Here is a 27,917-nt window from a genome sequence, read left to right as displayed (position 1 = left end):
TGTTTCTACCTGGATCAATATCTCTGAATGAAAACAAAGCTCTCAGTAATCACTCTGGTCGCCACTGGAACCCAAACTGGAAAACTGAAACTGAACCGAGATCTCAAACATGAAACAGATCTGCAGCACAAAACACAAACCTGTTTCACTGAATGAAGACCGTCACACACACCTCCTTTATGAGCCACGGACACTTTTACAAACTTCAGACCAAATGTGTTTCCCTGAAGTCGCAAAACATGTTTCTATTTTCAAGATAAACATAAAAGTTTTCTAAAATTTAAAGCATTAACTTTTGCATTAGTCACCATAAATTCATGTTTATGTTACATTGTGCATTTTAAAAATACAATTTATAAAAGTATTTTCTTTTTCTTATTTTAAACGGCTTTTTATTTCTCTTTTTAGTCATTTTTAGCTTTTTTTTTTTTTAAGCTCTTGTAATTGTTTGCGCGGTCATAACCATCTTATTTGTTTTGGACAATTCATCTTTTTTTATTTTTTTCAAGCTCTTCAGTACTTTTAGCCGTTAGGCTTCATAGCCATTTTAGATCTTTAAGACATTTATCAATTTCAAAATGACCTCTTGTTATTTGTTTCATGAAAACATTGCTGTGTAAATGAGGCATTAGAGGAATCAACACAGTTCAGTACTGCAGACCCCTCCCCCACAGTGTCACAACTTACCACCAGATAGACTAAGAACGGGAAAAAATGTTCCCTTAAACCCTATTTAGTCTCTGGACCCAGCAGTCGAAAAGATAGAACCTCTTTTTTTCTTTTAAACAGGAAATAACCCAATTTTGTCTCTTAGTTATCCTCGAGTGTCTGACGTCCTGAATCCTCTTGTCGTTTCCATCCCGCCTCTCCTCCTCTGACAAAGACCTAACTGGCACAGACAGAGAAGGGCCAGAGCGCCGAGCTGTGGCACCAGGCTCGTGATCATTACTGTCAATTCAAACTGAAAATTCAGTGAATATGGCGCTGAACTGGTACGATGCAGAGACACGGACACTTGGAGATTTATCTGCAATTCTCTTGCCGTGTTCTGTCGCCGCTGAAATCCTATTTAGTGAAACATAAAGACGATCGTTTGAGAGTTCCGATTACTGCTACAAAAGTGTATTCGACTGCATTTATCTTATACGTCCACAAAAGGTTCGTACAAACCTGTTAGAGCTTTTGTAGCTGTAACAATGTAATGTGAGAGCCACGCCGCTCTGAAGAGCAAGACAAAAGGAAGAATAGGAGCTGAGGAAGTCTCATTAACAAAGTCCAGAAAGTACAAAAAAAAACACAGAAAAAACATAAATGGAGGTGTTGCACAGTTGGGAGGAAGACATAATTTGGAGGAGTAATGAGATGTGAAACCAGCACATATTCAATATATGGCCCCTAATAGAGTCCTTGAAAGGAGTTGTAGAGACCACATTGTCCAGTTTCTACTGTTTATTTCTGGTTGTGCTGTGAGTTTTAATATATCTGGGGAAACCGTTTGGAGTCTTTAGGTATGGACATACATATGTTCGAGGCTATGTAATTGTATACAAGTGCTGGGATTTATACGTGTATATATACTCAACTTGTATTTATCCATATTATTTCAAATCGTACCCCATAGATGCTCATGCTCAATATACGACTGGCTCATAATTTCTTATATTGTAAATTAGGGGAGTCAAACACAGTTTAGTTCAGGAGCCACATGAAGCCCAAGTTCATCTCGAGTGGATCATCTTTGAGGATAATCACATTACTTAGTTCATCCGTTTTTTACTACGACTGTTTCATTCGCTGAAACATAAGATTTCACTTTATATTCTAAAGTGCAGCTCCGGGGTTTGATAATAAATGCTACGTGGCACTTAATATCGTGTTAGAATGATTACGTAGCATCATTGGGGAGTTCTGAACTGGGACAGAGAAAGAGGGCAAAGAAAAGGAGTGTGGATACAACAAATTAATTAATTCATCCACAAAAGCATTAATACATAAAACAACTTTGTCAGGGTCATGTTAAGCTGCAGAGTGCACGACAGTGTGTGTGTGTGTTTTTTTTTTCTTCTTCTTAAAATCAACTTGTGACCTGGGCAGGATGTACTGTAAGCTGACCGACCGTCAGCTGGACCACAGCAGGATAAAGTGGTACAAAAGAAGGAAACATGAACGTTCTCACCAGTTGGAACAACTTTAATTGCAACTGACCAGAAAGTAAACCTATTTTCCATCCATGACATCGTCCAACAGTCCATTATAGACTTTCAGCGATCCTAATATATGGAAATATATGGATCAGCAAAAATTAGAATCAGTTGGGCTTCTACAGTTGTGTTTATGTTATACCCAAAGCTTTGTGTTTCTTCTCCTTGACATTGTCTCCAAAATCCTCTGAGAGGAAATCTGCAGCATTTTTGATTGTTCATTAGAGTTGCGAGCTGAAACCCGGCTAAAAGCTGGAAACGCGATCCTTTCCTTTAGAGTTTGGCACTATCGGGAAAAATGTCTGCGAACATATGCTTTACTCGATAAAATATGGCTACAGGCACAATTTATTATTGTTTTTAAAAATTGGGAAATGAGAAGAAAAATTGTGTGAAATCGTGTGATTCCTTTAGCAGTAACTGCTATTTTGCACATATGGTCCCGGAGGCCAGAGCAATTTAATGCCGACTCTTCCCGTCTGAAGTGACATTTTCTTAAGCATCAGCTGTGCAGCAGCAGTCAGAAGCGCGATGGCATAAATATATTCAGAGTAAACACATAAACTGCAGGAAACAACACGGTAAGTGAAATGTTCCGACATTAAAAAGCAGGGTACAGTTGTCATAACAACCTAAAGATTTACAGTTGAAGGTCTAACATTTGGCAGATTTCCCAGCAGGGTTCCTGCAGTCTCAAACTGGAATTTAAATGAGGTGCAATATTCATCCCAACGAGTCTTTTTGTGCTCTTACATTTAGAACTGCCCATTTCAATCATGCATGAGTCAGAGTATTCTATTAACTGGCAAAAAAAAGAAAAAGATCTGGATGAATAATAAAATTCGATAACTAATTTAGAGTTTGCGAGATTAGAGGATGTTCTTTAGAAAATACTGCAAGTCGGCTCATTTGGAGAGAGTAGGTGGAGAAGCGTGTGTGTGTGTGTGTGTGTGTGTGAGGGTACCAACTTGAATGAGTTGCTGGTGCGCCACGTTCCCGCAGTAGAATGTCTGCTGGTTGTCCACGAAGCCCGGGAGCTCCGTCTCTTCCACTTCCTCTCCGCTCAGCATCAGCACTCTGCAGGTGGAGCGGGGAAACACACACTTGAGATAAGATCCCAGCATCCAGAATCCACTCCCTGCTTATCTGGCAAACACTCACCGTGTCTGACCCACAAAAGACAGCACCAGCATGTCATCCGTCTCTCTGCCTGCCTCCGAGCGGAGCGGCCACAAGCCTGGAAGACAATCCAGGAGAGAGTGTTAAAAGAGGGGGAAAAGTTAACTTTCAGCCCTTTTTCACTGAGAAAAAGACGGAACGGTGCCAGATTATAATCTTTTAACTATTCCATCTGTCAAATGTTAGCATGTGCAAGCTGGAGCTCCCGCTCTGAGAGCCATTGATGAGCTAATGGAATAATTACCTCTCATGAAGAGGCCGGCGGCAGCTGAGACTTTTAGGGCAGCGGTGGTCAATAAAACAAGCGTGAGCAGACCTGAACTGGCCCGTGTGTCTCGTTAAAGCATGAGAGGAGAGTCCTCTGAGAGGAACCTCATTTTCAGGGATTAAGAGGTCTCTGCTGTGTTAAGAGCTGATGGGATTCTAACACTTGACTGTTTACGATGGCAGACGTGGCAGAGCTCTTCACTTTCCCCTGATTTAAAACAAACGTCTCTCAACGTGACCTTGGCTTTTCCCTGCTCTTTTCAAAGTACCGGAGCAAGACCCGCCGACGCCCGAGCCATCTGCCGGCGCTCGCACGGCGGGCTCAGACGCACCACGACCAGGCGAGGCCGGCAGATGTTGGGGCTGAGGCGGCTGCGATGTCGAGTCCACAGAGGATTAAGGTCCAGATAAAGTCAGAGCTCGTGAGGAGGGAGGGGAGTGGATGAGAGCCACACAAAACAAAACACACACACACACACCTTTTATTCCCGGCAGGTCAATGCTGGCGTGCTCATGAATCCCAATGCCGTTGCGGATGATCCGAAGAGAGCCTTCTTTGAATGCACCGGAGCAAGTCACCAGCTGAAAGGACAAAGAATTACACAACACTGTCAGTTTCTAACACTTCTTTTGTGATTGATCTGGAACCATTTTATTATTTTAATTCCCATCGCATCATAGTCATAGTTCAACCATTTATCTATGAGTGCCCATGTTCAGTAACCTACACATTAGATTCCACTTATTTTCTTATGAATGTGAAGAACTCTGAACACCCACTCCATTAAACACCACAACCTCATTAATCTCGTTACTTTATTAACTTTACAGCCTTTCTTCTGAACGGCTCCATTAACTTTCTGTTTTCTTTCAATGTCGCTTCTATCTTGCTCTCCATAAAAAACCTAAAATAAAAACGTTTTACACAACAAGGTTTTCAAGTTCAGATGCGTTTTGGGTGCTCGTCGACATGACAACAGTGCTTGGGGTCGTTTTGAACACCGCTTCCAAGGTGGATTTTGTCAGAAATACTTTGACTCGATGGAAACGGGGGAAAACGTTACATGACAATGTAGAAAACGCACCGTTTTTGCACTTTTGTTTCAGAAAAGTTTTGCATTTCCACGGCAACGATTTGAAAACGATGTCCGTTTACATGAAAAGGAGCTGTGGGGCCGGTTCCTGGGTGTTTTCAAAAAGTTCCATCTTGGGAGCCATTTTCAAAAAGTTGTGTTTTCAGCGGCTCCCAGTACCGTTGTCGTGTAAACGCACACCCGAAATGCAAGAAAGGTTTTCTGTTGTCACTTGAAAACTCTGTGTAAAAAGACAGAACTTTCCAGGCTCAAAATAGTGAAATGTGTGATTTTTCTGTTTGTTTTGAACCTCTAGAAAAGAGATTTGTTTGTGTGATTTGCATGTTTGTACTGAGACTTTAGGGTCAAAGCTGACTGAGCTCCACCAAGAGTTAAAAAGATTGTTCAAAGTGTAGAAACTGTGTGGACACTGAGGATGAGCCAGAGAGCTAAACTCCAGCAGATTCGGAAACAAAAGTCTAATGGGGCACAAAACGTGTGCAGTCAGGCGCTCCCACTGTGTTTACTTCCAAATGAGGCGATTTAAATAATCGGGCCAAATGTTGCAGCATTGCCTTCACGTTTCAGAGCTCTCCGTAATTAACAACGTTATCAACGTTATCACAATCGATGATTTCGGCTCTTTTTGTTTCTCTATTAAACAGTTTCAGGAGGAAAAAGGTGGGAGAGTTTGTATTTTTTTAATGCAGAGCCCACTGCTCATATGAGGAAAGCTGGAAAACAATAAATTGTTGAAATAGGTGTGAAGTGGCTCGAGTAAACACTTTCATATGACAAATGATTTATTTCCAGCCTTTTGCAGTCACAAGTCAACAGCTTTTCTTTATTTTAAAACACTGTGGCATTTGTGCTTATATAACTGAAGTCCATTAACAGTTTGCAGTTTCCTGCATCAACAGGGTAAAAGATCTTAAAAATGACCAGAAAGACAGAGCGATAGAGCGAGAGCCTGACACTAGAAGACAAACTGACGATCTCTCTCACACTCACCAACCACGGGGACTGTAAAGTAATCTCCTGGACTGCCTGACCCACAGACAGTTTCATGACTATTCTCACACAGAACAGAAGAAACCATCCGTCTCATGTTAATTATTTGTGTCTCTCCTCAGATGACAGCAGCATCAACATCGTAGCCTCTGAACATCCTGATATACACCTCCGGGTGGCCGAGGTGGAGTTACGAAGCACACAGATGAACCCTAAATCTCTTATTCTCTTTCAAAATGAGAACAAGATTATCATCATTGGATGATGTTAAATCATCTATTTTGAAGTATGAGCTGCCACAAATCTCTTCAGAGTCTTGATTGAGCCTGTCGTTTGACATCAGCGCTTGCACAAAAGCGTCTGATGAAAAATACCTACTGTCGAGTGTTTTGCATTTTTGTTCAGCTTCTTTAACACACTGGATGTGCAAAAGCCTGAACAATGGTCATTACATCTTTTGTACCATCTTAGCGACAGTCATAGTGATACAACTTTATGAGAGGAAGTGCTGGGAGTCATTTATGCCGTCTGTTCTCATTTCATACAGTTGGCGCACAGAGAAGGGGTCTCCGCAGCTCTGGAGGACTCCAGAATCAGTATTAGATCACAGAGGAGCCTCTCGGAGATTGCCATTGCAAACATAGCGGCGTTGAGATCCAACAGCCTGAAGGTAAATAAATCTGGTGTGTGAAGTCTAACTGGAGAGCAGCAGAGTGTTATTTGTTCATCCAGTCATGGTACACTAACAGGATTAATACCAGAGCCCACATAATCGCTGCTCCTACCACCTGCCACACAACAGCTTCATCCTAATGGAAATAGCCACGATAAACCTGGCAACCCACCCAACTCCCTTCAAGCATGTTCTGAAATTCCCCCTCGCACGTCAGCCCGACTCTCAGGGATCCTCATAATCTCTACATGATGTGTTTGAGTACTTGTTATCAGTCACAAATCCCAGTGTGATTTCAAGTCCATGAATAGAATCATTTCACAGCTTTCAGTGCAGTCATGTGTTTCCTCACCCCCCATGCCACCCCTCCTGATAGAGGTCGGGACATTCCTGCATCAATCCCCTCGTGTCTTTACTGTCCTGGAATGTCTCCGCCTCCAATAACCAGGCCAAATGCTCTGTGGACTCGCAGCAATTGGCAAATTAAAATAATTGAGGTTTGATTGAGCTACGGACCTGGAATACAGTCTCTGGTGTGCACCCAGAAGAGGGGCTCAGCGAGCAAGTGGACCGCTGCCCCTGGAACCATGTCAAGTACCCCGAGGCCCTGGTGTCAAAACCTGCCAACAAAACCCTCTGCACTGTATCCCCAGCCTTACAACTCGGTTTTTCTCCCTCAGCAAACTCATTTTTCTGTCCTCCTGTGTCAAAACAAGCAGCTGGATGCTCTGATTATGAGAAATGAATTTTAGAACATGACAGAAAAGAATTGTAAAATGAAAGTGTCGACACATTTTTACCTTATTTCCAAGACTATAGTTTTTTGTCGTTTGGCTAATCATGCAGTTCATATTGAGAGACCTTGTTTACATAACGTTTCAAGTGAAAAAAAATTTGCATTTCGGTTTCATAAAGTTGTGTTTACACGACGTTTTTGTTGAATAAACGATGAAAATGATGTAGTTTTCATGTTGAGCTACTAGTGGGCGCTGTTGGTGGTTTTTGTGATGAAACCACATATATATGCAATATGCTATAAACATTACCAATGGCGAGTACATTGGCATTCTTTTGAACAGACGACCAGGTTGGATTATTATTACAGTGGCTGTAAACTATAATACCACCAAGTCCCTGGAGAATATGGACAGGGAGTCATGACACTCTGGAGAAAACATTGCTGTCATTGTCGGTCTACTGGTGCATGTGCAGAACTATTTACTACGGCCGAGGTCCATAGCAGCGTGATCCCCGTTTCTACAGAGATAGAGACGGTGTTTTCAAAAAGTTCCACCATGGGAGCTGTGTGTGATATTTGTGTTCTCGGTGACTCCGACATGATGATTCAGGTAAACCGACTCCCAAAATGCATGAAAGTTTTGCATTTTCACCTCAGATATAAAAATATATCCTGGTAGATACTAATAATTGCAGCACAATGTTTTCCTTTGGATTTTATAGTAGAAATCATAATGAAAATAAGTAACTGGTGGCCTTCCCAGCATAGAAATACCAGGAATCCTGCGTGCGTGCGTGCGTGCGACACCTTAACTTGGCTCAGTTTGCGTTCACGCTGTATTTTGAGAGCGGATCAAACCGCGAGGAAAATGTCACGCAATTACATTAGCTGCTGGTTTGGGGGCGGTGTTGCTCAAAACAAACACTGACCAGAGAGGAAGTAAAGAAGAAACACGGCTCATTGATCGGGTCGGACCGAAAGCGGATGTCTTGCCACTTTAGCCAGTCTAGGCTAAGCTAATTAGCTCATGGCTAATGGGTAGCCACAAACAACCATGAAATGCCGTCTTCAGACCAGACATCAATGAGTCTTCCTCACTACTTCTTCCTCACTAGTCCACGTCTATCCACAAGATAGTTTCCAACTTTTTCTTTCTGCATCTGCTTCTTCTAATTTGAATGGTTAACTTTGTTTAATACTTTAATAATGCATTGCGCTCCACATCACGTCCTCTCACCCCGTCTGATGGAAATTCCGCTTGCATGAGAACAGAGACCGATGTTTTCTAGGGGACCAGGGCTCAGGGGAGCGTTCAGATACCCAAAATAAGCAGACTTTCCCCAAAAGTACCTGAAAAGAACTCTGTTCTGGAACAATGGGGAAATGTGAGCACGCCCTAAGAGTAAACAATGCTGAGCATCAAAAATGCAGCACATATTCATCTGAGGGGAGTTTTGTAGCATCAGAAAAAAAGACGATGCAACTTGTGAAATGACAAACTTCATACTGATGCTCATGAAGTGTGGCAACAGAACAAAGTTAATGATCAGCCATAGAAACTAATCTAATCATACTTTATTAATCCCCCTGTGGAACTTCCTTGTTTTGTTTTTTTTTGCATTAGCCAACCCCATTTCTAGGCTGTGGAGGCGGAGCCACATTACGGCGCCCTGAGGAACTGAAGGGGGTCCCAAAGTGGTGACCTGTCAGCTGTGGGATTTGAACCTGCAAACTCCTGATACCAAACCTGCTTCTCTAACCTCTAGGTCCCCACTGCCCAAAGAAATAAAGAAAGTGAAAACAAAGCATTTTGCTGTGGCATTATCAGCAGTGTCAAACATAACGTCTGTGGGCCAACACTGTCCCGCAGCTTTTCCAAGCACTTCTTCTCGGTTTCTTCTCAAAAATTATGACTAAAATGGAGGGTAAACTTACTAATTATTCTAACGAATCACACATTTACAGATCAGAGTTTACTGTAAATGTAAAATTGTAAAAATTAAATACACAAAATAAGCTTTGGTGCAAAACTGCAGAAAAACAAAAAAGAATCTATGCGAATGAACATCATCTAACCAGCGTAGAAAAGTTGTGATTTTTGTTGCTTATGGATCCAACAGCTCTTAAGACAGTTTAAGAAGTTCTGCATTCAACAGAGAATGACAACTTATCCTGAGTTTATTGGGTGGGGGGGGGGGGGGCTTTCATTTTAAGCTCTGTGGGGGATTATCCCTCCACGCTTTGATAACTCCTTTTAAAGCTCTAAAATGTCCCTGTTTGGTGAGTTTTTATAATGAAAAGAAGAAAAGTTGGTGGAATATAAAACAAATTAACACATTTTCAAGTACTTCCATTATTGGCCATGACTACTGTTAAAACAATATATGCATATATAATACATGCTAATTAATTCATCATAATTTCCCAGATTAAATGAAATCCTGTCTATTTTTATCCGATTTAAAGATTTTATCCCAAGTGACTGGCAGGTGTTTTCGACCTTCGGTATGAACTGCTCACAGGGGATAAACAAAGTTGTCTGAAGTAAACCGAACAACCTTGTGGACATTTCATTTTTGGGCATGTCATTAACATGCAACAGAGGTTACATCACACTGTATTCAAAATGCAAAGTGTGGCAGCCACTGTAGGTAAACAAACCCGAGTACACACTGAGTGAGGATGATGGATTGTTGGAGTACATGCAGACAGGAAGCGACTGAAGCAAGGTCTTCACTGGCAGGTTTAAAGGGTGTAAATATTATTAGAGGAAATTACATGCATGGCGAGCTGCCTGTTTTGCAGTCAAACAAGAAAAGCCAATCTGAGTTGCTGTACAAGAGTTGCATTTTAACATCAGATGTAACTGCAGTACTACTATATCACATTTCCACTGGGCTAGATGGTGCATGTTAATGTTTGGTGTACAGAGGCCAAAGGCAGGAAGAGATAGACGATCATCCAGACTGCTGATAAAACTCTCTCAGATGCTCTGGCCAGTGGCAGATTTCCACTCAGCAATGTAGCGTGCTTAATTATGCCAAGAAAAACAGTGTTAGCGTGAATCAAGAAGCGGCTGCAGCAGACGCCCCGCAGGCTGTGACGAAGACGATAATAAAGACGGAGAACACAGACATCAGCCATGAAGTGGATCCAGTGGCTGTTAAGTGGGTTTTCACTAATCACCGTGTCATGTCTACATCCCTTGGCAAACGCCCAGGAAACCTTTTATTCCATCCCCACCATTTGCTTTTCTTATGTAAGTGTGACATAGACTCGTTCTGTTATTGCTGGGAGCAGAAAAAACAAACTTTTAAAACTCTGGGCTCCGGTCAGAGTTTCTTGAGTATGCTTCACCTGACTCAGCAGCTTCTATCAAAGGGGAGATTTGGATCTTTACCTGGCCCTGGCCTTGCCTCTCCAGGTCCACCACACACATGTCCACGATCGGACCCAGGTTGGTGAACGTCTCCATCACTGCCACGTAGGAGCCCTGGTCGTTGCTGTCCACGTTGAGCTGCAGAGACAAAACACTGATATCACACATCATGTCTGCCGGAGCTGGATAAAGCTTCTCAAAACAATAGAAAAACACCTTCTCTCTGTAACTGATAGACAAATCTAAAGGATGCAGAATACACATATAAAAAGTTTCAGGCCTTTTTGATTTTATTCTTTAGAAACCTCAGCCCATAATTATCACAATTAAATTTCAAGAAATGCTTTCAAAGCTTTAAGTTTGCATGTAGAAATACCTGAAAACACAACTGAAATTTTGTTTAAATCATATTCTAATTATTTTGATGCACCTGTAGAACACGAATGGATAGACGCTATCGTTACAAATGTCTTGCTATGTTCTATTTTCTGTCAAAACATACCAAAATAATTTAAGAATATTCAACGCAATAACAGTGATGTCATTTTGTCATCTTTATGTGTGGTTCGGAGGCTATCCCTGGTCTGTCAAGTAGTTGCACATCACCTGCAATGACGCTTTACACCACCAGATGGTGGAGTGAGACACTTTCTAATATGTTTGTAGCCAATGAGAGAGGAAGTATGAGCTGATGAGTTGAAAACGACTAAAACTGCTTCATAAAAACAAGAAAACTGAGATATTGGCGAAAAGTAGTTCTTCACCGTCTCCAAGTGGACAAAAGTGGAATTACACAAATGTTATATTTTGTAGCTAGAAGCCGTATGACCAAAACATTAGGTTTTAATGCTCTGGCATAAATTGAAGCTCTGATGATGCAGATCTACACTCTTATTTCTGTGATTCTTTTTCAACAGACTCTACAACTCTTATTGTTGAAGTAAATAAACAACCTCCTGAGATAAGCATTCACAGGATCTTTATTCATTTCTGGCCACTTGAGTGAGCAGAGCTAATTAATGTAGCCGTGACACTTGTAAACGAAAACACAGATTTAAATGGTATTTCCCACGTAATTAACATTTAAACTCTCACTGGATTAAAATCTCTGTGTACAAGAGCAACCTGCCTGTGATAATTAGAGGTAATTAAGTCAAATATCACCGGGCTTGAAAAATTAAGAAACCGAGTCGGGCCGACAGAGAGCCGGTGAGCCGTTTAGATCCACCTGAGGACACTTGTTTGTGAAACAAACAAACAAACAAGGAAACATTCAACTTTCTATCCCAAATGTCGCTGGGAGCAACGGTTTGCTTTGGGTTATTAGCTCCAGGGATTAGCAGCAGAAAAACAGAATCCCGTTATGATGCTTGAAGCCAAAACATAAAGACTGACACGATATTTATAACTAAAAGCATTTAACTAGAAGGAGAAGAAAATGTTTATATTTTCAAAATATTTTCATCAAATCACTTTTGAAGGAGTGAAGTTTCAAGCTAAACTTCTAACAATGTGTTGAAAGCCTAACAGAGTAGAACAAACCATACAAGGCTCCGTTAACGCGACAATATTTCAAGTGAAAACGCATGATTTTGGTATTTTCATTTCAGAAGTTTCACGTTTGCACTGCAATGTTTTGAACAAGACGTCCGTTTACATGGAGACACAGGTCACTAGTAGAGAGTCCATCGACTCACCTGTGTGCAGATGAACTATTCAATACAGCCGTGGTGCGCAAGCACAGAAGCAGAATTTTAGAAAAGATGCGTCTTCCTGTGCTTTCCCCGAGGTGGTTTATGAAAAGTTACATGTTCAGTGGCTTCGAGCGCCATTGTTGTGTAAACTGAGCCCCCAAGATGCTTCCAAAGTTCTCCATTTTCACTTGAACCTCCTGTCTTACCTTCACTAGCTGGGAGTCTCCCAGTCTGGAGCCAACAAACACAACACCGTTGTCCAAGTAGGTCAAACACTCGGCGATAGACGTCTGTCAGTGGAGAGAAACACCAACGTATCAGTAAAATGAAACACATTCACACTAACCCTGCAGCCAGCATGTGGGGTTAGGATTAGATCAGGAAAAGTTAAGTAAAAAAAAAAAAAAGAACATTGAGATCGAGATCTCTTTTACAAGGGTGTCAATACAATACAATACAATACAATACAGTACAATACAGCCCACATCCATCTCGAGTGAGCTAGACTAGTAAAAAAGTGCCATAAAATTATTTTAATTGAAACTTTTTCTTAATCATGATATCGTGATAAAAAAAGTCGATATTTTCGCAAAACTAAACAATTACGAAGGAAAATGATGATCTTATGTTTGTGACTAAGTGAGCGTTTTTGGAGTTATGTTGGATTTGAATGCAGTAGAATCAGCTCTTGGCTAATGGAATGAACGTTTCAAGGCTTTATTGGTAAAATGTAACCGAGTAAAACATGTTTTCAATGTGTTGAATAATAATGGTAAAAGAGGATTTTAGTTTTACCATTTAATGTCCGAAGGTAGTCTTTGAAATGCCATTACTATTTCCCCCCGGCTAGGAAATGTCATTCTGTGGTGCAGCCGGATAAAAGACTTTTACAATAATAGAAAAAGAATGATTTAAAAAAAATAAAATAAAAAATCTCACAAAGCCAGAATTAATTTACTTAGTTTAGCATTTGTATTCGAAAGCTCTTGTTATAGATTTGTTTTCTGTCAATCACCCCGTGAATAATACTGTCAATCTCGTCCACAACTACGTGGAAACATTTCAAAGTACTTTGGTTTCTTCTCTGCTGCCAATTTCCATCCACATTAAGTCACATAATGCAAAGGTTAAAAAAATAACAGCCATGGGGAAACTGCACACAAGCCTGGGACGGTGATGAAATAACCTTCTGTCGGCTGCAAAAGTTTAAATATTAATTGGTTTTTGACAACAGCTTTAGTCTTCTCAGCTGGATAACACAGATCTGATTGTTGTTTTTCCTTTTGACTGATTACACTTGTTAAACATGACCTTCTATTTACTTCTATAGATACTTAATATTTCAATAATAATTGACTCGATAATGAAGAGTTCTGCCGTCCAATCATCTGCCTGAAACAATCGAAGGCCACTTCAATACGAACAGTCAAACTAAAGCCCCGTTTATAGCAGAGGGAAAACCCACTGTTTTTACGTTTTACTTTCAGGAAAGTTTCACGTCTATATGTTAACATTTTGAAATCTTCATCAATATTCTTCATGTGTGTGCAGGTGGGCTTTACACAGTTTTCATCCACAACCCCAAAACAAGTGTTTAAAGCAGGGGTGCCAAACATAAGGACCACGGGCCAAAACTGGCCCCTTGAGCAGCTTCGATCTGGCCTCAAAGTCACGCTGTCAGGGTGAGTCTGTAACAACATGCATGATGAACAGTTACAGGACGCGCTCTTCGGACTGCATTTTGTAGCAGAACACTTCATTAAAATTGGCTTTATGTTGAGATTGTTGATCTGTAATAATTGTTGGGTTTTGTGAACACGCAGACATCTTCATCACGTGTACTTTGTTGTGGCACAGAGTACACGTGATGGACACGCAGACATTTTCATCACGTGTACTCTGTGCCACAACAAAGACAAACTTTGAAGAATTTAAGCTTAAGGTTAATTAAGGCACTATTTTACCAGTCCTCACGACTCAAGATGAAGTTGGTTTGTGTGTGACTCCTGAACTAACTCCTGTGCTGAATGGCAAACTCTCTGTTTTTGGTAAACATGACAGCAGAACAAGACAAAGTTGTCTTTTAGATCAGGTGTCCCAAACCACCGGGCCGCGGACTGGGACGCAAAGAGAGAATAAAAAGTTTTACTTCGAAAATATAAACTTGAAATTCTGTTTTATTTTGAAAAATGCCTCACTTCCACCAGCGCTTCCTTGCGGCACTCACATTGTTTATGGCCTTTTCAAACAGGACAGGTTTGTACATTCAGTTACTATCGAAAGGAGACAAATGCTGGTTTCTCTGTCTGACATTTCATTGCAGACTTGCACTGAAACAGACTGGCCACAACAGTTAACTCCAGTCATTTGAGAAGCAATCTGTGTCTGCTCCGTCTGATTGTTCCTCGCTTTGGCGTCGCTCACACAAGTTTTACCTTCCTACACTTTGTGGCGAGTCATTAGAGGAGAGTGCTGCAGACCAGAAGGCTGCCTGCCTTGGAGATTTTACTTCACAGTATTGAAATACAGCCTTTGTCTAAATCAACTTTAAAGGGATAAGTGACAGCCTGGCAAGCAAGCACCAAAGAGGTGGGATCATTTTTTCTCATCTTGTGTTGAAGTGCCGACAGATCCATTAGTTCCCGTCAGGCACATAAACCATTAAGAAGTCGATAGTCACAAAAGGAAGGTACTGAGGTGGTGAGAGGAGCAGGAGGCAGAAGGAGGATCATCAACCGGCAGAGAGGCCGGTGGAGAGAGGCAGACGGGACAAGCGCCAGAGGAAAGGCAAGGTGGATAAACAGAGCGAAGTCAGACAGGGAATAAGATAAATGGGGCACCTCTCCGAGCAGCTCCACGTGGAGGTCCTTGAGCGCCACGGTGCCGTCCATTAGCTCCTCCTTCTCCAGCAGCAGCATGAACAGGCGTCCCTCCATGTCCCCCAGCAGGTAGCGGGAGCCGTTGGGGTCCACGCGGTTGTGGCAAACAATGGTACATTGCTGCAATAGAGAGTGAAACACAAACAAATCATTAAAGCGGGACCTCCCAGTGGACGCTTAAGAGCTCTTTGGTCTCAACCTGTAACAAAGTCTTCATCCCCGCCGTGTGCATTAATTACGCTGCATGAAAACGTCAAACCGCGACCATAAAACCCTCAGGATGTTTGTTTTATAACAAGACCTCGTGAAAACACATTTCTCTGGGTGCCTGGCGAGCCATATACGACAAAGACATGAAAACAAAACGAATTTCTCACAGTCTGTTCGTTTTTTGTTCCTACAATTTGTGTTACAAAAGTAACGTTACAACATGTGGTCCATCCATCAAACTGTTCGAGAGGCTTCCTTTACCACACAGCCGTCATTATATTGCCATGTGTGAATTTGTGTACTGTTTATGCACGCATTTTGCTCAGCACATAGATGCACACGGAACAACAGGCGTCTTTATGTGCACACAATTCTAACTAAGTGCATGAAAGTCTCATTATGCACACCCAGATTTCATTACACACCTGCACAGCAACAATTGCACAGATCACATGCAAGTCTCTTTGGATGCACACAAATCTCATCATGCACACCACTTGCAAGTCCCATTACTTGCACAACAATCTCTAAGCACACGTAGGCAAAATCTCATTACACCCATGTGCAAAAAGATAAAAGTCCTGTTATGCACACGAAACATCACATTAGTCACACTGCACACAAGTCTCATTATGCACACAAATTCCATTGCGCGCAGCACACACAGATCTCATGCACACAAATTTATCGCATGAGATCTAAGACTCATTATGCAGACACAGAACAAGCACAAGTCATGTTGCTGCCATATGAACCACATAGTTCCACCTTGATACGTGTCCACGGGATCCCTCAATTCCCCGCTTCCCATTCATTGTCTATCCTATTGTCATTGTCGCCATCGAGGCACAGGGACGGAGGTCCGATGCATGAGAAAACAAGTCGTCTGTATAAAATGTAATAAACACACACACACAATGTGTTCTGGGTACTTGTATTCATTTCATGAACTTCACTTCACCACAGCCGGATCATAAAATATATCTTTGCCTCAATATCTATCCATTTCCCTCATGGGGACCTTAATTTCTGTCCCCACAGTGATTTGTGTCCCTGCGAGTTCGTGTGCAATGAGTTTTAGGTGGCCACCAGGAAAGAACACACACACACACACACACACACACACACACACACACACACACACACACACACACACACACACACACACACACACACACACACACACACACACACACACACACACACACACACACACACACACACACACACACACACACACACACACACACACACACACACACACACACACACACACACACACCCCTATTACTCTGCAGTATTTGTTACCCAACTCCCTCAACTATGTAGAGACAAATCTGTGATCCTTTGACACACTGGTTTATCAACCCTGCCATGGCTCTAAATGGCTTTATCGATCTTATCAGTACATTTGTCTGACTTTGCGACACACGTTTCTCAAAGAAAACTGCACAACTCTTCAAAACAAATAATAAAAGAGGCTGCATTCAGCGAGTAGGACTCGTCTTTCAATACTTTCATCTTGGACACAGCTCCATTTAGATACTGTCAGGGTCATTCTCAGCTTTCAGTCTGTGCTTTCTCACACAACAAGAGCCTCACCAGGCTGGGCTACACACACAAAAAACATCTGAGGAAGCTTTTGCCTGGAGTTGCTGGAAAGCCAAAATCTTCCTTCTGCACTATAAACAGAGGAAAAGCTGCCCAGCTGGCTGGGATGGCATTTATGATTGGAACTGGCATTAAACTCATGTAGTGTGACTCAGCCTGCTCCACTTTTCATTCAAAAGAAGATACTGTTATTGTCATTGTCTACTGTACGAGCCCAGTCAATTTCTCACATGATCGAGCCTTGACAAAACTCATTTTCACAATTCTCCTGACTGAGGCATTGCTTACATCTCTTGTCAAAACATGAGCCCACTTTTCCTTTCACAGCTTCTCAAACCTCTGGCACTGCTCTCAACTCAAAGGCAGACAATTAGCCTGTTAGTTTCTACAAGCGAAAGGCAGTCTGCCGGCCCACCGCAGGCCAAAATACACAAACTATTCTGCATAAACTTAAGACACATAAAGTAAACTTTCTCGGTCTGCCGCGTCTCATATTGGCTTTGCACTTCACTACCTTCAAATGACAATTTATTAATTAGCTGCCAGAAACATTGTTATACAGCAGAGGAGACGCCGGTGTGGTTCTTTGACACTTGAAAATTGGGATGCGTTTTATCTAAATACAAACTTTATAACGGTGGTGTCAAACATACGACTCATTTTGGCCTACGAGACTGATGGAGCTGGACAACCACTAATACTTCTTTCAAGCACACTTGCAATAGCATCAAATCTACATGGGTTGGTTTGTGAACACATGCATGCTGCGATCATGTTTTTACCAACATCAGCATCTGTTTACACTGACATACTTCAAGTGAAACTGGTAAGCTTTTGTTGCTTTTTAACCGTTCTGACTCATTTTGAAAACTGATTCCAGAAAGCAAGGCGTTTCAAAAACGCACCATTCGTCTCAACGCAAACAAGGAAAACGCAGTGTACTGCACATATGCACTACAGTCGGAGCCAACAGTTTTTCTGCACGAGTAGATTATAGTGCACACTGAACCTCCCTTCATGTGACTTTTCAAGTGAAAACATTGTTTTTGTGATTTCAATTGAGAAAAGTTTTGTGTTTGCACAGCAACGTTTTGAAAACGATGTCCATTTAAGGCCCCTCTGTACTTTCTGCATTGCTCGTCTGCAGGCCGCTTTGACTTGTGCGCACACGATTGTATCAATACTACACTCTGAGTTCACTTCCGTGCACATTCCATAATGTAACTGTGGCAGAGAGGTGATTAAACTCTGATGGGAATAAATTTTGATTTACTTTAATAAAGCAATAGTTTTTGAAACTCCTGACTCTGTGGGGGAACCCGACGGTGGCGGGCACAACTGCCACAGTAACATAACAATCAAGAAAATAATTCCACTTTTGGTGGTGCCGTTCTCCTCTTCTCCTAAAGTTGTTTATATTTCACTCCAGGAGATCTGAGCCGTCTGGCTCTTTATTTTCTTTTAAATTGTGATTGTATAGACGGGGAGATGAAGGATCTCCTCACATAAACGCCCAGTCGGTTCCGCCGCATGCGCAGTCAAAGCACACAGCATTCGGTTGACTGCAGAGGGGTCGGAGAAGGCCCTAACGCTCAAGAGTGGATGAGGTCACACGGACCAAAGAGGACTCGTGTGTGCACATGTGGACAGGGAGAGTATGGACTGGCCTTCACACTGAAACCAAAGGAACACTGCAAACAATGCTGCCAGCAGGAAAGGCCACGAGTCTGCACCGTTGGTTGTTGTGATGAAACTACACACGTGCAATAAAAATACACTATGAACATTAACAATGGGAGTACAAGGGCATTCATATGGACAGACGACCAAGTTGAACTGTTCATACGGTGACTGTCAACTATAAAACTACCAAGTCTCAGGAGAAGACGGACTGGGAGTCATGGCACTCTGGAGACAAACATTGTTATTGTCCATCTACTTGTGCATGAGCAGAACAACTATGTACTACAACTGTGGTGTGCATGCACAACAGCAACATTTCAGAAAAGTAGTTTTTTCCCCCTCATTTCCATGGAGGAATCGGAGTGTTTTTAGAAAGTTGCGTTTCCCTCCCATTTCCCTAGAGAAACTATATTTTTATATCTTCGCCAGTAAAGCTGTGTAATAGCAAAGTAAAAGCTACAACATGAGAACAATCTGAAATGTTCCCCAAACTGTGGTAGCAGAGAGCAGCGAGAGAGGAGAACGTTTGTTAATTATAGAAGCAGGAGGCCATTTAGGAGCTCCTCTGGGTCCTGAGCTTTGTAAAATGCGAGCAGAGACCTCCAGTTAATGTCGGTTACACGAACGGCAGCAGCAGACGGAAGCAGCAGTCATCGTGATGCCAGAACATCATACTCAGAATGAACACGCACAACTCAGAGATGTTTGGACTAACAGAACACTGACATGATCACACATTACAGTTTTACTGTGGCCATTTTATACCGAGAGGATTGACTAAAAATAGTAAAAGAAGCAAAAACATCTTTTTTACCATAACAAGATTACCAATTTGTTGTAATATTATAACGGAACGTATAAGTCATCTATGCAGGATTACAATCAGAGTGTGATTTGCTGGGGTGGCATGTTGGAGGAGTACACCCCTGCCCCAATATCTCAGAAATGTCTTCTAATATCTGAGTAAAGCCGATCTCCCACCTCTCCCACATTAAAAAGCTACCTCATAGAATTAAGGAAACTCAAACCGAGTCACACATTTTCATTCAATGCAGGACGACTGGTATTTTCTAAATATTTTAGCAGCTGGCCTGCAGGCATTTCTTGAGAAGAAAATCTTTTCACGCGCAGGCAGAACATGCAGACTCCACACAGGAAGGCTCTAATGTCAGAACTCAAACTGTGGTACGTTTCCACTGTGAAGCGAGTATTGCACCGCTTTGCAACTCAACTGATATACAGCGGGAACATTCAGCAGAGTGGAGCATTTTAAGCTTATGTTATTCAGAAAAAAATGAAGCTGAAAACTTTTATTTTGTAATAAAATGTCATTCTTTGCTGCTGAGCCTTGGAAGATATAAACATGCAACCTTGCATAAATTTTATATAAAAGTATTTTTTTTTTTTTTTTAATACAAATGGACCTGAAATCCAGTGATCGGCCTTATGCGTCGTCCTTACCTTGATAGTGGGTGGTGCAATGGCCAAGTATTTGTCTCCATTGTGGTAGGTGATGGATTCTTGTCCTATGATTATAGCTCCACCAAATGGCTCAGGAACTGAAATGCAAGCAGAGGAAAGAGAGTCAGAGCGGGAATCTGAACTATGTGCTGGGCTGGCAGTTTCTGTATTTAATACATAATGCAGCAGGTTTATTATCATTGGATACTATTAACTTAATTAGAAGTCTTTAACTGGCAAAATCTGAATAAATCCAGTCGCCACATCATAAAAGGCTTTACTATTGCTTATTCTTCATAATAAAATCTAGATTTGCACCCTCTTCTAGATAACTACAAATCAATTACTAATCAGCCTTCCAAAATATTCAGCTCAATAATTACCTGGGATGACCATAGATGCTTCGGCCTCCACGTTCTCCTGTTTCCAGGGGCCTTTGTTGAACTCCTTCTCCCTCAGAGAGACCTCGTAGGTCTTAACGTGGCGTCCCTGTGGGTCCTAGGACGCAGAAATAGTGAAAGATGCAGTCACACGACAATCAGAAAAACTGTTTTGTAGAAAAGAAAAAGGTGATAAGACATGAATAAAAGGAGCTTTACAAAAAAAGAGATGCATTGATCGGGTTACCTGGTAGATGAAGCAGACCGTGGGGGCCTGGCAGCCGTACAGGAAGTGGACATCGATGACCTGCAGCTCCTCCAGTCTAATGTTGAAGGCTTTGAGCTCGCGGTTGTCTCGGTCCAGAGGGATCACCTTAAACAAGCCGTCGTACAGCCGCAGGCCAATCATGCGGCACTCTGGGTCCACAATCCCAATGATACCGGTTTCAGATGGACGTCCGATCCGATCCTGTGGGCGGAGCATTTATTAAAAAAGCAATCAGTCTGACCGCGCACTGCCAGGGGACAGTGGTGTCGTGGTTTACACTCTCAAATCATCGTGAAAATCAGCAGGAAGCTTTGAGTACAAGCTTTGGACTCTGTGTGAAATGTGCCTGTTCTCAGTGCTCGTGTGAAATTCTCTCTGTCCATCTGTGTGAATGTGAGAGCCTGCCTCGCTGTGTTTGCCCCATGACGGTCCGGGTACTTCGCCCTTCCTTCAGATGTGGTCACCTTAGTGTGGCCAGTGGTCACATTGTTATGGCTGATCAATGTACTACAAGTCCAGTAACAACCCTCAAAAATACCATAATTCTAACATTGAATTTACAAACTTACAGATGGTCACCCACCAACAGCACCCACCAGTGGCCCAACACATTAATAAAATAGTTTTTAGCATTTCTTCCGTGTCCATGGAAACCAACATTTTTTAAAAACCTTGCCAAGAAAACACAAAATTTTTCCTGAGCAAAACCACTAAAACGATGCGTTTTCCTTCAAACGTAACATAAACCGAGCCACAATTACACCGGGAGACATGTGAAATCCAACACACACAGGTACAAACTGGACCATCTTTTTGGTTTACGTTCTTAAAAACTGGCTTTTATTCAAGATTTTAATGTAAATTAGGATAATTAATTTTAAAATCCCCATTAAGTAAGTGAAAGTTGAATTGCAACAGATGAGAAACTAATGTTTAAATCATAAACATTTTCATTCTAGTAAGTGAAACCTAAATGCTGAGGTGAGTTACTGCAGTTGGACCGACCTGCACGTTCCCGTGAGCGCGGGTGATGATGTCGATGCTCTCGCCGTTCTGTTTGTACTCCAGGATGCAGGCGTTGTATTTGGATGTGAGGATGAAGAGCAGGTCTTTACTCTCCCCCTGGAGAAAAGAGAAAAAAAAAAACATGAGTCTGGGCTGCAGTGAAATATGATTTACACTGTGGCTGTCAAACATAAGGCCCGAGGACTAAAACCAGCCTGCAAGAGGCTCCAATCCAACCCATCAAACCACCAAGCAAAGAGCAAATATTACAAAAAAAACCTTTTTTAAAACAAATTTCTTAAGAGTAGAACACAACACAGCACTGGGATCCAGGTTGAGATGATGACATGTAAGATTGCAATCTGACATGTCCCTCTAAGCCCTGCTGTCTGGGTGAGATCGTGAACATAATGTAGCCGCTATAGGATAATATTTGTGGGACAATTTCACTGTATTTTGCACTAGAGAGTGTCATTAAAATTGGTGTCATGTCATTTTCTGTAGTAATTGTTTGGGTTATTAAAAAGATTGACATTTTCATCATGTATCATGTGTGCCACAGCAAAAGAAAACTTTAAAGTTTAATATAAAAGGTTATTGTGGCACTATTTTACCGGTTAGGCCCACTCGAGATGAAATTGTGCTGAACATGGCCCCTGAACGCAAATGTGTTTGACACCCTTGATTTACACACTCCAGGTTTGTTATTTAAATTTCTACTTCCATAAAGTAGGTTTTGGTCTTTAAAATGTCTTGACACAGTTATTCAAACATAAACATAAACTTTTCTTTTTACTATGATGGAAGTCTGATAGAAAGTGATACAGCAACATTTTATAGAATAGAATTTATTTATATAGCACCTTTCCCAGACATGAGTCACAAGGTGCTTAACAGCACTAAAAACAGAAAACATTGCTCTGAGATTGAGTACACTGAAAGCTCCACTCATCTTGGTATCCGACTTGAAAGTGAATTAAAATATAGTCCTCAAGTAGGTCAAATGCCACATTGATTTTCTTCACTGTCACAAATCCTTTACACATCCCGCAACTTCTGGTTAAAATGCAAGTTCTCCCATTCCTAGATTATGGCGCTGTAATCTACAGATCTCCTTCACAAGCTGGATGTAATTGAACAAGCTGCTATTCGCTTTGTGACTCGAGCTCCATTAACACTCATCATTGCTGCCTGGATTAAGTGATGAAGTGGCCCTCGCTTCATTCACACAGACAAACTCACTGGTTTCATTTCATATACAAAACTTGTTAACACACGGTGCTGAATTGAATCCTGCGATGTACATGAGTCGACGTGAATGCGCAATATTAAGACGTCACAAGCTTGAGCTAAAAACTAGGAAAGCGTGAACGGAGCTCTTGCCCTCGTGGCATTTATGTGTTAGGAAAGAAATTGCCAAAGAAAAGGCTTTAAGGCTTCTGCTGCCACAATTCTACAAGGCTGTCTTGTCCTGTTTACATCTCTCAGACTTTTTTCTACGTCTTTTGCCATTGTAGCCCCAAAGCATCCATTTGGGTTTAGAACCAGTGTCACACTGATCAGGACGTCATTTCATACTCCAGTTCTATCGGTCATTTCGTTGACGTAGGTCAAAGCAGCAGTCGCACTGTCAGATGATCGCTCCAGATTTCTGACGCCGTCACACTTGTATCGCAGGTTGGCTTTGGTCGCAAGACCATGACAACGGCCGTCCTTGAACTGGTCAGTGCGATGAAGGACCACCAAATTCAAGCCACGAACAAAGATATCGCTACGGTTCTCTCATGCTGCTTCTCTTTCATCTGGGACGGCCAAACATTGCACCGTGTGTGGTGTCCTTAAAGCCGTTGTAGTAACCCCCAATAGTGACAATATCCCTGCTTCAATTCCAGTCTGGGAATCTCTTTGTGGTAAATCTGCATGTTCTCCCTGTGCATATACCATTTCCCTCACACAGTCCAAAAAGAACCATTTGAGGTTGATGGATATCTCTAAATGTCCCACAGGTGGGAGTGTGAGTGGGTGTGACTGTCTATGTCAGCAAACTTCTGACGAAATATACCTCCTGCACACGTGTTCGCCGTGTTTCCGTCACAGTTCCTGAAACAAACAACTTTTTCCAGGTGCAGGGTACAATCCCACCAGCCTTCTTGAGTGTAAACATTTCTGACAAACCTTAAAGCTGCCAAAGTAATAAAACAGATCAAACTGAGTTGGATTCAAAGTAAATCAGCTAATCCTACCCAACAATCCCATTGTTACCAACTATACGAGCGCCTACCTTTGGCCTGAAGAGCTCCATGACAGCTATTTTGCCATACATGCCCACTTCCTTGACGGGCCGGAGTCCTTCTGCGGTGACCACATAGATCTCCAGCCGAGTGTTTTTGGCTATCAGCAGATTCAGATCTTCAGCAGAGGTGAAGTGACCTGTACAGACGTTGACGTGTTAATTGGTGGATGAGTTTCACGTTTCAAAACAGAAATCTCACAAGTACAAGAACATTCACATGCTTTCGCAAAGGCATTAATGTGATAAAGTAACAAAGATACACGAGGAAAATATAGTTATTAGATTGAACAGGCAGGAAGATTAATCAATACATGCTAATTTGATATTTCCCCTATTTAGAGTGTTTTTTTAATCATTAATAACAATAGTGTAGGGCAGTGAATACAGGACGTTAGAACGCTGCAGAAATCCAGTGAGAAATCTAAAAATAATTTAAGTTAGGAATTGTAGGAAAATGTCTGTTTTTAACATATTTTATTACATGACTTGGCTTGCTTTGAAAATAACACTGACAGACAGAACGGTGCGTCAACGACAGTTTATTATGGTGGTTAACTAATATAACGTTTTCCTTTGTAGTCAGATGTTTAAGTGAGTGGAAAACGTGCAGAGTCTTTAACGATGTTTTGAAGAGGGGAGCTTTTAGGAACTGTTTCTGGGGAGAAAACGCGTTTTGATCCTTGGTAACCTGAATGGCACGACTGCCACTACCGTCACTCACAACAAGACGGAAAGACCGCCTGAATACTTGCACGACGCTACCGAAAGTTGATAAACGTGTGTGAGATGACACGCATGGAGCAGAGAGAGCATTATCCGGAGCAGAGAGCAGAGAGCTGCAGCTAGCAGCGGCTACAGGCCCGTCCGGAGCTGCAGCGCGGGATCTGGGCTAACAGCGCGCAGCTGGCTAATGTGGGTTTTTTTTTTTTTTTTTTACTAAAAAACTCTCCAAAAAAATCAACACGCTTTTACCTGTTATGCAGGCGTTGACCGCCGTGGGTTTCTGGGCTGTCACCACGTAGTTGTACGACATTTTCGACACCGATTAAAGACAAACACCAGTGCAGTGTTTTAATATCACACAAGTGGTAAAATCATTGATATCAACACACTCCCGGAAGCCGTTAGCAGAGCCGTGCGGGCAATGAGGGGGCGAGTGATAGTCACAGCGCCCTGTGCGGCACGGAGGAGAACTGCATCTATTACTGTGATAGATAGATAGATAGATAGATAGATAGATAGATAGATAGATAGATAGATAGATAGATAGATAGATAGATAGATAGATAGATAGATAGATAGATAGATAGATAGATAGATAGATAGATAGAATTATTACTGTCATTATTATTGGTTCTATTGTTGAGGATGATATAAGGCTAGGAATTGTTACCTTCCATGACGCCGCATTTACAGAACATGATATTTACAGAATTACTGAGAAGTTAGCACTTAAAAGACAACAAATATTTACATTCTCTATTTAAGGTTGCCACTTCTTTTAAAATTTGTATTTTAAATCTTTTTACAATTAACACATTATTATACAAGGTAAATACAATGTCTAACTTAAAGAGCCCGTCAAGAACAAATGGGGGAAACAAGAGACTTAAACACTTGGACATCCTCTGCTAGAATTAAAATGATTTCAGCTATTGTGGGGTTTCGGCATCTACAACCTAGATATCATAAAAGGATTCAGAATGCAGGGGGCAAAGCTGAAAATTACCACTGAATAGCTGTGACCTCAGGCTCAAGCAGCAGTGCATCAAGAACTGCATAAAAACCCACATAATTGTAAAAAAAAGGATGCTACATAGGCTTGTGAACACTTTGGAAAATAGCTCAACAAATGGAAATGAATTCAGTTCAATTCAACTTTATTTATAAAGCAGTCAATCTGAGGCACTTTTACAGAGAAAAGTCCAAGTATACACATGAGCAAGCATAAGCAAGAGTGGAAAGGAAAAACTCCTTTTCAAAAGGAAGAAACCTGCAGAACCAGACTCAGAGGAGGAGACTTTCTGCTGTTTTAGTCCAGGTTAGAAGACTCTTCAATGCAAAGTGAAAGCCATAGACCAATAACATCGAGATATACAACCAACTTCTCTGGAGACCGAGCTCATCTGAGATGGTCTGACGCAAATTAGAAAAGATGTGTTGTTGTCTGAGGAGTACACATTTCAGATAACTGAAGGAAATAATGGACGTTGTGATGTGACGTCTGGGCTGAAGAGGATGAAGACCATCAGAATTTCACTGTCAAAACTTCAACACAATATTACCCATAATAGTAAATACATGTCCCATCTGTTTTTTTACTTTGTTTGCAGGCAAAAACATTCTCAATGAGTGTATATTTACAAAACCCCATCAAAGTGATTCATAAAACATAGAGTAGCATGTCTTTGTACTTTATTCACCTGATGATAGATTGAAAATCATTTACAAATCACAGCATTGCTATTTACATTTTACAAAGTGTGTGGTTGTTTAGGAAATCTTAAAACAGCCTCCCATTGGCCAGGACAACCTCTGGCTGCAGCCGGGTTACTCCTTCAGCTTGCAGGATTCCAATGATGACCTGAAAAACAGTAAAACGATCCCATCATCTCTTGTTGTGCTCCAGGTGGTGCACTGTTTTACTGGGTGTTTAATGGTTTTCCACTGGAGTGCAATGTTTACCACAATAACCCTATAATTTATTTTGAATGCCAAATCAAGCAAGATTGACCATCGTACCAGCCAGAGCACCCCCATAGGACCCGCAAGAAATATTTGTTTTGTTTTTTTAAAGTGGTTTATTCAGATTTTTTCATTTTATTTGTGAACATTATCATTTGTTGTCTGGTTGATTAATAATTACAACATTATTAAAACATGTCTATATGTATTTATTAAATGTTTTTTAAACTAAAAAGCAGTGTGCTCTGATTCAGCCCTCTGTGGTTGCGAGTGGAGACCGAGGGGCGGCGCGGGGGATTGTGGGAAATGCTTCCGGTGACTTTATTTGGCCGTTGCCATGGTTACGTGACGTCGTTCTGTGTTTCTCTTGTTCCGCTGCTGGTGGTCATTGTTCCTCTGTCGTTCTTACGTCTCTATTGCTTTATTTGAAAGCATTTCGTGTTGCACCGTGAGTTCTGTGGTGAGTACCACGTGGTTATTGATGAAAGAAATTGTCTCTCGGTGTTTACTTTGGTCTTATGCTCCCAATCTGAGTATCTCCCGTGTGATAGTATATTCAAAAAAGTTGGACATCCCATAACTCGTTGTTGTATCCCTGTTCCATAATAACTATGAACACCTTGATAGATCTGGGTTATACTTATTTCCAGTGTTTAGAGAAAAATGAAATTGTCATAGTTATGCCAATTTACCATAGAGCAGGTGCGTCTGTGAATGTTATACAGTCAAAAATACAGACCTGATGTTATTAATAAATCCAAAGGTTCCGGAACGCTGGAAGAGTGGTTGTCTTTTAACAGCCGGGCGAGAATAGCGGCGTCAGGCAGGGTGGATCATTATGTGTGCTGAGCACTTTAAACTTTAAACTAAGCCACGACAGGGAGTTTGCAGTGTGCAGAGTGTACGATGAAATCCAGCTGAACTGTTGCAATACATGATCATGAATGGAGCCCTCGATGTAATGTGACAGAGTCCCCCCTCCCAATAGAGGGAGAAGGAGGATAATCGTGATGCGGTCGTGGCTCGGACAGACTGAGTCAGGTCAGGTGATTTTTCTAAGGAAGCTTGAAGTAAGTACTTGTCAGCACACCAGGACGATAGTTTTCAAAATAAAGTGTGTGGAAAGCTTAAAGTTCTCTTATCCTCCAACGTTTCTCCTCCTCCTCCTGGTCTGGTCGGTCCACAAAACTTGTATTCAAAGTTTCTAGCTCCTCCTTGATTTTCCT

At 41.6% G+C, this 27,917-nt stretch overlaps 1 protein-coding gene across 1 annotated transcript in view; it reads right to left on the bottom strand.

Moving 5' to 3' along the window:
* ddb1 (damage-specific DNA binding protein 1) overlaps nt 1-25,129 on the bottom strand; it is a 68,690-nt gene extending 43,561 nt beyond the window's left edge. The window contains exons 1-12 of the mRNA XM_080458598.1: nt 24,979-25,129; nt 23,995-24,143; nt 21,714-21,830; nt 20,688-20,909; nt 20,444-20,558; nt 20,061-20,158; nt 15,057-15,215; nt 12,423-12,506; nt 10,544-10,660; nt 4,127-4,229; nt 3,363-3,438; nt 3,170-3,278 (exon numbers count right to left, since the gene is read on the bottom strand). Coding sequence (XP_080314724.1) covers nt 3,170-3,278; nt 3,363-3,438; nt 4,127-4,229; nt 10,544-10,660; nt 12,423-12,506; nt 15,057-15,215; nt 20,061-20,158; nt 20,444-20,558; nt 20,688-20,909; nt 21,714-21,830; nt 23,995-24,143; nt 24,979-25,039 — 1,410 coding nt within the window. The 5' untranslated portion in view covers nt 25,040-25,129. The remainder of the gene's footprint in view (nt 1-3,169; nt 3,279-3,362; nt 3,439-4,126; nt 4,230-10,543; nt 10,661-12,422; nt 12,507-15,056; nt 15,216-20,060; nt 20,159-20,443; nt 20,559-20,687; nt 20,910-21,713; nt 21,831-23,994; nt 24,144-24,978) is intronic.
* Nucleotides 25,130-27,917: the final 2,788 nt, after the last annotated feature.

The sequence above is a fragment of the Lipophrys pholis genome (assembly GCF_963383615.2).
Source record: "Lipophrys pholis genome assembly, chromosome: 2".
NCBI classification, from domain to species: Eukaryota; Metazoa; Chordata; class Actinopteri; order Blenniiformes; family Blenniidae; genus Lipophrys; species Lipophrys pholis.
Note: the sequence above shows the minus strand (reverse complement) of the source record. Positions and strands in the feature narration are given on the sequence as shown.